This window comes from Erpetoichthys calabaricus, chromosome 9, assembly GCF_900747795.2.
Source record: "Erpetoichthys calabaricus chromosome 9, fErpCal1.3, whole genome shotgun sequence".
NCBI classification, from domain to species: domain Eukaryota; kingdom Metazoa; phylum Chordata; class Cladistia; order Polypteriformes; family Polypteridae; genus Erpetoichthys; species Erpetoichthys calabaricus.
The window spans coordinates 71,684,120-71,698,041 of NC_041402.2; the positions used below are offsets into that span (position 1 = coordinate 71,684,120).

Consider the following 13,922-nt stretch of genomic DNA (forward strand, 5'->3'; position numbering starts at 1 on the left):
GCCTCCATAGTCACCAGACCTCAATCCAATAGAGCACTTTTAGGATGTGGTAGAATGGGAGATTCACATCATGGATGTGTAGCCAACAAATCTGCAGCACCTTTGTGATGCTATCATGTCAATATGGACCAAAATCACTGAGGATTGTTTTCAACACTGTGTTGATTCTATGCCACAAAGAATTATGACAGTTCTGAAGGCACCTCATACTAGCAAGGTGTAAAGTGGCCGGTGAGTATAATGTAATGTGCGATTAGTTTACATTTTCATAACTCCAAACTCCTCCTATCATCACTTTACATGGTTTACTGTTTAATGTTTTTTTTATTCTCCTTTCACATCATATGAAGTATGAACTGTACCCTTTAAGTAAAGACGTTTTATCTATGCATACTCTGATTTGAGGTACGAAAAGAAAGTATTTGGGTAAAATGATTTTAGATTTATTAACTACTTTTACATTAAATTTCATTGGTCTGGTACACCATTTGCCAACAAATTAATAGTCTGTTTCATTTTATGGAAAAATCAATTGTGCATTGCACAGATACATTTTGCAACTCATTTTGATTTAACTAATAAACACCTAAAGATACAGTCTTATTTGATTTCAATGTACAAAAAGATTTGGATGTCTTCTGTTATATACTGTACATATAGCCATCATTGCAGATTTGGAAATTTGCAAATTGATGAGAGGGACTCTCTATTCTGCCTTAAATAACTTGGTTTCCTCTGTTTTGCAGACTGGTGATGATCATCCAGGTTTACATCAACTAACAGATGCATTTTACATGGTGAAGTTTAAGGTATAATGTATAATATTTAAGTAAAATTGTTTTATTAATTTCAAGTTAACTATTTTTTTGAATAAAATTGAACTTTTTTTAAAAGAAAATTCTAATTTATGTATTTTTAACAATGAGCATCTGAATTATTTAAGGTAGCATCATCTTTGAAATAAGAAAGGGTACTTTGTATGCAAGTTTGTTATGGTGCACTCTGCTGATAAAACTAATGTTATCCACTCAGGCTACAGAGTTAATTCTTTAGCTGAGCAAGTCAATCAAAGGGCAAGCAGTGTATGTAAGGGAGCATAGTATTTCTGTGCATAGTAGAAATTCCACAAATACTTGAAAGAGAATAAAGAGTAGATAACGAAAGAGAAATTAGTGTTTTCCTGAAATCCTGTAATTATGTTTTCAATACCTAATGTAAAATCTGCCATATATAGAATGAAATTTAATATGTAATTGAATCAGTACATACTGTATCAGTATGTTTATAGAAAGATTTTAGGACACTAGTTATACAGTATATTTTTCCTGTCTTGTTTAGGGCTCAAAAGCAGTCTTTCCTGGCTTTAATCCTAAAAGCCTCCTTCCAAAGAGCCTTCATTACTGGACTTATCCTGGTTCCCTTACTACACCTCCTCTGTATGAGAATGTCATATGGATTGTCCTCAAAGAACCAATCAAAATTTCACAAAAGCAGGTAGGAAAAATGATTTGGAGCATGGAGAATTTTGAACGCAAGACTGGTAGCAGGAGAGCCACAGCTTAGCCTATCCTGGCCGTATCATGCACATTAAGAGGCATGGATGTCCTGTAATTCCATCACAGGGTCCATTCACTAACATGTTTTTGTGATGAAGGTGAAAACTGGACTGCACTGAGAAATCAATGTGGACACAGGTGGAAAGTTAAGGATTCCACAGACAATGCTAGTCCTGGGATTTAAATGTAGGAGTCTCTGATAGTGAGTGGCAGAACAAATTACTGCAAAACAATGCTACCCCTGCTGAAATACAGCGGTTCTGCTTGAAAAAAAATGATGCTCATAGAAATCATATTTATGTGTTGGTGTAAATTGCACTACTGGAGTCTTCTGGATGCTACTGTGAATAATAATACAAGAAGCTAGACTTTTTATCAGCCTCTCTCATCCTTTTTATAATCATTATGTCATTAGTTAATACAGTTAATACTTGCGTCCTATATTGTTTGTCTATGTTCTTAACTGTAACTCACATTTTGTCTGCAGAATGTATTTAGTTATTGTTTCAGCTTTAAGATATCTTATATATTCATTCTTTTAGACAATTTTTTTATTATTTGACTATGTCATTTTTTGCAAACATCTCTGTTTCTGGATCAAAAACAATAACAGCAATGAGGTATTTAGGAAAAAATATTAATTCCTTATGCATGGTCATAGGATGAGTTTGAAGGATGTAGAATAGCAGTTGTTTAAATGAATTCTTCGCCCAAAAGAATAACTTTAAATCTGTCACTAAGTTTTTGTAGTAATGTCCGAGAACATGTTTTAATCTCATGTCGGACAACTAGGAAGTGTACAACACTGACCTTAATATTGTTGCAAAAGATGATGCCATGCATTGCAATCTCCAGTTGTCCCAGGCTAGCAACCACATACAGTGGAACCTCGGTTTACGACCAGTGGTTTGGAACGAATTACAGTCGTGAACCGAAGCAATTTCTCCCATAGGATTGTATGTAAATACAATTAATCAGTTCCAGACCATACGAACCGTATGTAAATATATTTTTTTAAAGATTTTTAAGCACAAATATAGTTAATTACACCATAGAATGCACAGTGTAATAGTAAACTAATGTAAAAACATTGAATAAAACTGGCACAAACACCCAGGCTCCCTGCTCAGCTGTGCGTGCAGGCTCTCTCTCTCTCTCTCTCAGCAGCACGCAAGCCCCCTCCCCCTCTGTCTCTCAGAAGCAGTTCGCGCTATAGCTTTACAATCCGATCATTGTATAAGTTTTAAGCACAGGGGGAAAAAAAGGAACATTTGAACAAATCCGAACTTTATTTAAAAGTCAACCAAGACAGTAACATTGCAGGAGTTCACGCATTCACGCATTACAACCCGATCGCTGTAAACACTCTTTTTAAATGAGTTTTAAGCACATGGAAAAAAATAAACATTTGAAAAAAAGAGAAAAGTAACATTGCAACACTTTCTTCTCACCACTCTTCACTTGCTTAGAAGCCATGGTTAACTGCAAAAGCACATGAAATACTGTAGAGCACAAAGAGTTCACAGGTAAAGCACGCACGTCTGACTGAGAACAATGAACAAGGAGAGGCTGAACACGTGCTTAAATACAGTAATCGGCACGCACGAACCGGAAGGGAAATGAAATAGAGCACATAGAGTTCACAGCGAAAGCACGCAAGCACACACGTCTGACCGAGAACAATGCAACAGGTGCGGAAATCATCGACGTGCACAAACTGAAAGGGAAACTGGCTTGTTCGTATACCGAGTGTGTGGTCGTGAACCGAGGCAAAAGTTTGGCAAACGTTTTGGTCGTAAACCGAGTACCGAGACGTTCGTGAACTGAGGTTCCACTGTACTAATGATACACAAAAAAATGTCCAAAATAGTGGCACCCCTGGAAAACCAAAATGGTTATTTGTTATGATGAGAAATAGTTTGAGCCCCTCATAGTGTTTCAAACACACAAAATAATGAAAAATAACTCCCTACAGCAAAGAAATACACAAGACGATTAATTCAGAATACCTGGAAAAAAGTTTTAAAAGCAAAACATCAGAACAATGCTTCAACAATTTACAAGTGCAGTTTCCCATACTTGCATGAAGCATGGCAGTTGAAGAGAGCATGAAGTGTCAGGTAGGACTGTGCGATGTCTTAAAAGTTCACATCATCATTTCAAAACATTGATAATGTATAATATTTTGGGGGTGAGGTTGTTTGTTGGCCGAGGTTGGAAAGATGCTTCTGGGTTACAACAAATAGCTGCTGTAAACACAACCACATATATTGTCTACACAGGATGGGAGGGCTTTAATTCACATGTCTCCTGCTGTGAATATAGGTGTTTTCACAACTAATTTGTTTGGACCAATTTGTTTGAACTCTGATTTGATTTCCAGAAGAGTCCGGTTCAGTTAGTTAGATGTGAGGATGCCAGTTGTACCTTGTTGTGGACCAAGTGAATCCTGGTGTGGTTTGCATGAGGTATGAAAATGATTTGACATGGAACCGATTGAACTACATGAAATACTGAGCATTATAAAATTGTGTATGCTGTGATAGTCAACTAAGCATCTGATGTCATTAATAGGGAATCTCATTGGTAGCTTAATGAGTTGAGGGTTAACATGGAACATTAACAACAATAAAAAAGGTACAAATAAAAGTTTCTAGTCAAACGGAGCAAGCCAAGCTCCTGCTCAGGCTCCAAGTTCTCCTCTTGCATGCAATAAGAGAGCTGTTGTAAATTCACTTGTGTTTGGGTTGATTAAGGCACATACAGTGGTGCTGAGAAATGAACAGCAGTGCCTTGTGAGACTGATGAGCAAACCCCCTAATCTTATGCTATGAAAGTGATGTGTGCCGGTGAGTGTTGCATCCTCTCAATGCACACACTAACTTTGACATATGGAGTAAATATTAAACAATCCAAAATAAATACTATTCACTAATCAGGGGCCTAGATAAGGGGGTTACCCCTAAGTGCTAGCAGTCTAAAAAGTAAAACATATTAAGAGCACAGTGTTTGTAAAATATCCTTTTTTTTTTTTTTAACTAGAATACAAAATATGCAAATTAAATACAGTATGTAAATTAAAACCACCACACATACATGCTGAAAAAATATGTAGTTGGCTTGAATCAGATGCTTTATTCATGATAGTACCTTTGGAGCAACTGGTAGTTTTTCAAAACGTGGTGTAAAGAGCAAGAGAAAAGAGAAACAATTGTCCCAGAATAGAACAGCTATCCCAAAAATCAAGTACACAAGGTAAGGTATTCAACTGGACTTGTCATGTTCTGCAGTACATTATTACCGTACCTAAAATGTTATCTAATTAGCCAGCTCCACTGGATTGCAAAGAGTCAAGGAAAGCATCCTGTAACATCTGCAAATATTTTGCTATTCAGCATGAGCTTATTACTACTGTTGTGACTTGGTCAGTTGATAAAATTTGGTTGTGTGTCCCTTGTGATTCAGAAAGAACACTGGAATACAAGAGTCAGGTGTATTAAATTAGGCTAGAAATCTCATTTGGCAGGAACACATGGAACACAATTTGTGCCAAAATTAGATCAATATAAAGGTAATTATGAAATAATCACATGGAAAAACGCAATGATTTTGAAAAACTACAACAATGTATATAAAAGATTGATTGATAAGTGACAAAACCAGCTTAAAACACACCTTTTGAAATAGTTGATATTGTATCAGGAATTTTTGCTATCTGTGTTCTGCTGAAAACCTGAGCTCAACTCTTTTTCTTGGCTAACACTACAAACCATAAATAGTAATCAGGTGCAATATTTCTTCAATATCTGCTTGTTAGTTATGGTAAATTGGAAACACATTTTTCTTTGAGATTTTGGGTGTTTAAATTTGTATAGTAAAGTTTTTATATATGTGTGTGTGTCTACTAATAACACAATTATTAAACAATTATACTTTTTTGTTCTTGTAATCAAGTTTTCTGATTGTAAAAACTTTGGTATAAAATATTCTCTATGTTGTTCCACCTGAATATGCTGGCATGAGGCCATGATGGTAGTCCTGCTGTATCACAGATTCAGTGCCCTGGGTTTGAATTCTGTGCCCTGAATGTAGTGTGGCTTTCTGTCTACTGATTCCACATTGGCCCTGGGTGAGTGTGTGTGTGTGTGTAAAGGTTCTCAGTGATAGACTGTCACTCTTTTCAGGACTGTTTCTTGCTTTACACCAAGAGCTCTCAGGATAGGCTCCAATCCTTGGCTCAGCCCAAATTATATTTGGCTGAATTTTTATAAACTCTAAGACTGCAGTCAGTTAGAGAAGCAGCCTGAAATGTAGATATAGGGCACTGCCATCTGATTTAGCTGAGGATTTATAGGGGGCTTGAAGTCAGATTATTCTGTGAAACTTAATTTTTATTTCAAACATTGATTTTTAATTTTGCTTTGTTGTGAATCTTCAGCACTAGTTTTTTGTTCAATAAATATTTTCAGTGACACTTTCTCTGTTAGACTGACTTACAGACCTTAATCTGAAATATTACTCTGACGAGTGTTTTCTTTTCTTTTATTAATAGATATTCTAAACATTTTTTTCTCTTTTGCACAGATGCATAGGTTTAGACTGCTTCTTTTCAGCAATGAAGATGAGGATCGACTTCCCATGATAGATAACTTTCGGCCTCCACAACCACTGAAAGGCAGGAAGGTGCGAGCATCATTCTGTGAATAAGGACAAGCCCAGGCACTGACTTTGTCAAGTGTATTCTGAAGGACTGTGATTCAAGTGTATTCTGTTTTTATAGCCCACAGTAAATCTCCCCAGAATGCTGAAGCTGAAGGCTAAATTCAAACTCCTGGAAGACAAACAGAATAGATTTCTTTACTAGAGCCAGAAAGAGAAACACTGCTGAAAATAGCCATTTTGGATCTTTATAGAACACATAGAAAACAAGCTCTGGTCTCTTTGACAGGACTACTTTTCTTAGATTATTTTCTTGAGATTAATTTATCTCGTGAGTGCTGTTAGCATGATACATTATAAATAGAACTGTTAATTAAATGTGTAAAAAAAAAAAACAAATGGAAAGAACAAAATGTGTTTGGGGGTTACAATGATAGAGCCTAGGTAATTATTGGTTTTAAGAAATACATTTGCTGTACAGAAGATTCATCCCAAAGCTATTATCTGTAGTTTACTGGATGTTTAAAGGCATACATAATAGAGTGATTCACATGGGGATTCTAAGCAGTGTGGGTGCACTAATGTTTATGTGGGTCTGTTTAATATGCAATAGCTGAGTGTTCATTTTTTTTCCTGTTGCACTGTTGAAAGGTGCTAAAAACTGAACATCATTTCCATAAGGGGCTTGAGAACGAATAACTCATTCGTTGTTTAGTGAGTATTTATTTGATAATAACAGTTATACATATTAGCATAAAGTAGGACAGAACAGGTGGTATTTTGTACTTCTAGTTATTGATATTTATTATTGAGTCAGTGTGGACAAACTTATTTAAATGAGTTCAAGGGGAATTACTGTTGCATACATTCATTTGACTGATGTTAACAGAATCCATAATGTATGACTGTTCTTCGTATGCTAAAACTAAATGAAGATTACATTTAATTGCTAGGACTGATGCGAAAAAGAAATGTGATACACAATAATTATCAATCAGTGACAGTGATCCCTACATGAGCCACTGTTTATGCTTGATGGATGAGATTATTATTTAAAGAAGTGGCTAACTGGTGAGGCTAAAGCCATGGGCACACACCAGAACCAGAAATGACCGTGAATTGAAGGCAAAATACAAAAAAGGGATCTGTGTGTTACACCTCATCTGGTACATTAGTGCTGTATATTTTAAATCCAGCTAATATACTTAAATAATTTCTTGCTGCTCTATTGACTATTCATTCTGATACCACATTTAAATGATTTCAGTTGACCAATATGAAAAACTTTGCTTAGGTGAACTGTGGTGGGGACTGTAGTTTGTGGTGTTATGAACATACAGTTTGTTTGCCTATAAGAAGGACTCTTCTAGTGCTTGTTCCACCAAATATACCTCTGTTTAGTAATTCTTGCACTACACACTATGGGAAACATTACTATTAGGACTGGCATTCTGCATGCTCAGTAGAGTGGTCAAGTACTAATATTGTTGAAGGTTTAATTATGACAAAATTAACCACTGGGTAGTATGCTTTGTAACATTTGTTAATGTGTCATTGCTGCAGCTGAATTAGTCAAGTTCCAGTTTCCTAGTTTATTTGTTGACAATCACAGCCTGATAAAAAAACATGGCTCACTACTAAGTAAATCTGTGAACTTTAGTTTCAGGGCCTTAACCCTTGGGGTGATTTACAGATTACAGACATGTTCCAGCAACATTTGGATCAGAAACTTTATAAAGTAATGTGTTAGATCTCGATATATTTCTGATTAGAATAGGATGATTAGTAATGGGGTAAAGAAGAAAAGTGTGTCTGACATAAAACATCCTCTAACTGATTTGTAGAAAAACATGTTCCCTTATTGCTACTCTGCCGGTGTGTGGTGGAAATCACTGCAGCCTACATTCACATTCAGAAATGTTTATAAATAGTCCTACTGTTCCTTTAATAGTAAAAGCAAAATTGTAAAAAAGGTGCCCTGTCTACTGTTAAGATTTGCCAATAGTCCTAATGTGTAAAATTAAGCATAATTAAGGCATCATGGAATACGCAAAGACCACAATGCTCCTTTTTAATTATATAGTTGTTTTAAAGAGCTCATTAAATTATTTGAGTCATCTGCAATTTGTGAGCTCTGCTGAGATATTAGAGTCATTACCAAAAACCGAAACATTTTTCTAAATGCCTATGTGTTAGCCATCTTCGTAATTATATTAAGAAAACTGGTGAACCATTTACTTTAACTGGTTTTTGCCTGTAGTTTTTTTTTACATAGCACCTTCAATGTTGTTCTCTTTTGAAGATCTTGATGTTCTATAATGCTGCTTCTTTAATAATAATAATTATAATAATTGATTACATTTATATAAATCATACATGCAAATTCAAGAACCCATAATAACAGTGTCTTGACAGTGCCAGTTGAGAAACTGAAACCTTGGCCCTTATTTCAAGTACAGGTAAAATACCGTTACAACGAACTCCCAGGGACCTAAAAAATATTTCGTTGTAACGAAAATTTTGTTGTAATGAGATTCTGCATTTATTGCTATAGTGCTTTCTTTAACTTGCGTCCAGGCATTTGCAATCATTTCAATAGCTTCTTTCACATTAATTTTAATCTCCTCCTGCCTACAAGTTATGCTGATGAGAATTCTTATCAGCATTTCATTGTGATGATGCACTTTAAGGGTGCGAATGATGCCCAAACCCACTGGCTGAAGCGCTGCCGTGCAATTGGGTGGGAGGAATTCAACGCGAACATTATCTAAATGTGGAAGCATGTTGTGGGCAGCACAGTTATCAATCAGAAGCCGAATCATCCTTTTATTTTTTCTTCATATTGTGAGGTTTCTGAACTCTTTTGAGACCCCACTCCCCACCCAATAGGAACGACACGCTGAAGTGCATCCCGAAGCGCGATTGCAGCGTCTGTGGAAGATTGTTTGTCCGTTGCTAGGACAGGTCAATAGGAGGCTCACAGCGCTGCAGTGAAGCACCACAGAAGCAAATCATAAAAGATCGGGGTCGCGCTATAAGTCCCTGTCTTGCACCCCAAAACACGAGGCTGAGTCTCAGTACTTTAGCAAAACCAGCTTTATTCAGCTTGAAACATGAATGGCACAGTTATTTATTGTAGCGGGATCTGCCACTCTGCTATACACAGACACAGCAGTCAGGCAGGGTCGTGCAGGTCAGTGATCAAGTAATCCTGTTATCTGCATTTACAATTACGTGCTCCTAACCTTGCATCACCCATCGAGATCTTTTCTGTTCACGGAGATTGCACTTCGGCATGCTCTTCGGCTTGCTGTCTAGTTGTGGGAGGTCCCAAGAGAGTTTACAAACCTCACATTTTCTTGAATGAGTGCCGCATTAATAGGAATGTTTCTTGAACGAGCATCACTGAACCACATAAAGACGACTTTTTCGATGTCTTCAAATGCAGCAGTACACATATGTTTGCAACCCGAGATTTTTCTTCTTTTTTTGCTCTGTCTTTCAAGAAAGTTGACAGTGTCGAAATTACGAATTCACTGGCAACGTCCTTTTTTTTTTTTGCTGCAATCGAGAGCTGCAAAAAATTAGTTTTTTTTCTAATATGAACTGTTATCATTTTTTCGTGTCTGCCGTTTCTATAGGAGAGTGACAATGAGTTAAATTCCAATGGATGTTTTTCAAATGTTGACGAGCAATAAGCAAAAGGTATCACTGAAAACCACTGAAAACAAAAATAGCAAAAAAAAAAAAAAACAGTACAAAGAAAGTTCAAAGAAAGAAAAAAAAATTACAGTGTTTCTGTTTGGGGATCGTTGTGCACAACTGAGCTGCGGCCACAGAACTAACTGCTCTGTGGATGATTCATTCAGGCATTTCAAGGTCTTTTGTGCACTTCGTTGTAATGAAAGTATTCACTGAACGTACTTCGTAGTAATGAGATTTCTATAGACTAGTGTCATATGGGGAAGCTGTCAGGACCGTACAAATACATCGTTGTAAAGATTTTCGTTGTAATGGAATTTTACCTGTAGTTTTAGCATTATATGTCATGAAAGACAAAATAAAGCTAACTCAGATAATTTCACAAGAGTCGACATGTGCTCCTGTCTTTTTGATGTAAGTAATAACATTGTTTACTACAGCTCACTACCATAAACACTTTTTATTTTTACTCATAGAAATTGATGTTCGCATTTGTTCTTTTATTTTGCAAGTGGATGACTGCTTTAAGATAAGTCAGAGCAGCTATTTATTCCCGGTTGATTTCTTTTTTTTTGTGCTGTTTGTTTTTTCTTTGTTAAAGTGATAAAACTGAAAATTTCACAGGAGTATTCTGGGCATTACATATTTTAGTATAGTTTCTGGGTATTTTTTATTTTTATTTTGGCAGTTTTTAAATCTTCATGAAATGTAAGAAAACAAATGTCTATTTTTTTATTTTTGTCGGCTTTTTTTATTTTCATTAGGAGCAAAAAAAAACTTTGGATGTATTTAAAAGCAATTCTGAAAGTATAACCATAATAAAATATATTTAACAAGCAGTTTCACCTAATTGTTATACTGTATACTAACTGTAGTACTTAAGATGCCTTCTAAAGTCATACCTTGCATCTCTGGTGTGTTATAGGAGACAGGTCTTTTCAGTTTGTATGGTGGTTCCAGTACTGACCAGTCACCTCTCAGTTTGGTGGATAATTGTGCTGTGGCCACCATACGAAAATGAGCAAGATACTAAGAAAATTACCTGAAAGTCTTTGAGCAACATCAAATGCCACCATCAGGCAAGTTTGACATTATCTTAAGTTACTTGTGTCCACTTGTGCATTACAGTCTGCACCCAGAGGGGGTTTAATACTTTGAGGTGAGATGTTTTTTTCCTGTCTCTATCTCAGGTTGTCATTTTGTCACAGTCAACTGATTTATTCAGAATTGTCTCACAGTTTCCTTTTAGGTAAGCATTTTTGTGCTGTTGATAAATATTTTTTATAGCTTGAGGAATATGATCATTTTTTATAAGAAGTCTCCCCAAGATGAACATTTTCAGTTTATTTAGCCTTTTCTTGTAATTTCAAGCTTGTGGTTAGCTATGTTTCACCTCCCTCCCAATTTTTTTTCATCAACTGGAGTAAGAACCAAAGTTAACTCTCAGAATCCTATGTGTGGTCTCATTATTACCTTCAACTTTCTATTCAATACACCTGATACATTTGAAATATCATTTGCTCTTGTTACCAATTTATCAGCATTTTACTTCTCGCACTCTCCTTCTTCAACTTTTGGTGCACACTTCCTCTAACATTTTCTCATGCCTCTAATTAAGAGATTTCCTAAAAAAACAATGTTATGTCTTATCCATGGATTACCTTGACACATTTTTCACCATGTCCCAATCAACTTTCCTCACTAATAAATCGACAATTGCTGCATTCCATTTGAAGTGGGAAGTGGAAACGTCCAAGTTCCTTGTCGGAATTTTCAACTGGAATGCCCCCCTTAAATTGGATTTCCAACTTGGAAACTTGGGGCTGATCTGTCAAATCTGAGTTTGTCCGACTTCAGATCATGACGTCAGTCCAAAATGGCAATGTGGACTGTAAACTTTAGTGAAAGCTATAGTATTAATACTGTTTAGTAACACATCCATCTATTTGTGTCTGATTAAATCAGTTGTACACACAATACTGTTTAACTTCTGTCAGTGGACATGTTGCTGTGGTCTTTGGATATGCAAAATACCATGTAATGCATTGTTATTAACTGGTATTTATTCTGATTTAGCAAGCACCACAAATGTGGATGTGTCCATATTGATTTTCTAAATGTTTTAATGGAGTGCAGTCAACTCAGGTGTGACGTCATTCCCAGCTCTGACATTCGATTTCTGAGGTAAATGGAACACAGCATATCATACAAAGCTGTTGCACATAGCTATTTCAGGTACATGACCAAACCTCAGAATCTTCTCATCCTCAACATTCCTGGGATTGAAGCTAAAGCACCCCGTGGACTCCCTCCTAACCACCAACATTATCTCTAACATGCCCATTCAAGTTGCCAACCATTTAAAATCACCTTTCCCTGAGACACCCCAGGTACATCACCTCCACCAACCTGTCCCAAGATTCATCTTTCTCTTCATTGTTTTTGCTAACTTGTGGCACGTTTACTGAGATCCTGTTCTTTAGCTGATTACAATCATTATAACTACAATATTCTACTTCATCCTTTTTATTTTGCTGCCACACTTTGCCCATTTTTCAGATGCAAGTGCACCAACTCCACTGTTGCCATCGCTTTTTCCCAGCTAGAAAAGTTATGTCCTTCACCATTCTCAGTTAACATTCTCACATCTTTACCTTTCCACCTTGTATCCTGTATGTGGCACACATCTACTCACCTTCTGTTCAGCACTTCCATAACGGAAAAAACAGTCACAATCCTTTTACAATGCAGTCCAGCCTTCACCTCCCCTGCCACTAAACCAACTTTGTCATGGTGCATCACATGTAGTACCATCATAAATCAGATTCCTCCATCTGTGGTTTGACTGGGCTCCCAAACTCTGACATAGGTAGGCGGGCGTGCCCACCCATGCTGTGTTTTGGAGAAGAAAATATTAAGGCTGGATGCCCTTCCTGACAAACAACCTCTTTTAGTTACTTTTCACAAGGGATGGTGGCCTTATTCAAGCCTCAGGTGGCAGAGGTAGAAAATAACAGAAATATAAAAAATACAATTTCAAATTAGTTAATAGATTTAATAAACTTTATTTTTGTATTGTATAACACTGATGGTGTATGGTAGTGATGCTTATTTCGGAGATACTTGAGGTGAAAAATGGAGAAGGGCAAGTGTTCTTAACGACAACTTTAAGCTTTAAAGCACCAGGCAATCAGAGTGCAAGGATGGCATAATGGCAGTAGCTGCTCCTAATTTAATTAAATAAGCTTTCATGAGAGATGTGTGTAGGTGAAGACAGTAATATGCCTCTAATCTTGGCATTTGTGTGGGAGTTTGGGGTTTTCAGCATTGCACAGTATTTTGTTTCTTTATACTCTGCATTATCTGGCTGTTCTGCAGTATTACCCTGATGGATTTGACACCGTGGTTCAGTTTGGGTAAAGGCCCTGTAAATCTGCATTTCAAAAAAATGATCACCTCTGCTCCACTATGTAAGAAACCTTTAAATCTACTTTGTAATCCTGACACATCTAGGAAAGATGATCTGTGTCAGATAAAATAGTTCAGATGTTCTTGGCATTTCCCAAGATACAGAATAATCTCAAAGGTATGGTGTGGTATTGAGTTACTTTTATTATAAGAAGCAATTAAGTTTAAATCTAGATCTTTACAACTGGGTGTGCACAAGTTAGATTATTTTTCCTAAGTAATTGCATTTCTAATTTGGTAAACTGCCACTGTACCTCCTACCTTCAATACATCTGGTTAAGTTTGAAAAATGTGACCATTAAACTAAATACCAACATTTTAAAAACTGCTCGGTTGTAGTAATAAAATTATTACCACTTCTGCTATTTTTAACACAAACTCACTTACTGAAATGAGTTTCCATGAATCATAAAAAAATGAATTTATAAAACTGTGGATATATCATTAAGGTGCTTTGTTGTTGGATTTAAAATTTTATAAATGTAAGGCAATGGGAGCAACCGAAAGAAGAAGAGAAGAGGAAGAAGGTGTTGTACC

General features: G+C 36.3%; 1 protein-coding gene across 3 annotated transcripts in view; it reads left to right on the forward strand.

Moving 5' to 3' along the window:
• Positions 1–10,756, forward strand: part of ca7 (carbonic anhydrase VII) — a 45,715-nt gene extending 34,959 nt beyond the window's left edge. For 2 of the 3 annotated variants that reach the window (XM_028809726.2, XM_028809728.2), the window contains 3 exons: positions 747–809; positions 1,339–1,494; positions 6,141–10,756. In XM_028809726.2, coding sequence (XP_028665559.1) covers positions 747–809; positions 1,339–1,494; positions 6,141–6,263 — 342 coding nt within the window. In that variant the 3' untranslated portion in view covers positions 6,264–10,756. The remainder of the gene's footprint in view (positions 1–746; positions 810–1,338; positions 1,495–6,140) is intronic. The other variant, XM_051932057.1, reaches the window with a different exon arrangement.
• The last annotated feature ends 3,166 nt before the right edge of the window (positions 10,757–13,922 follow it).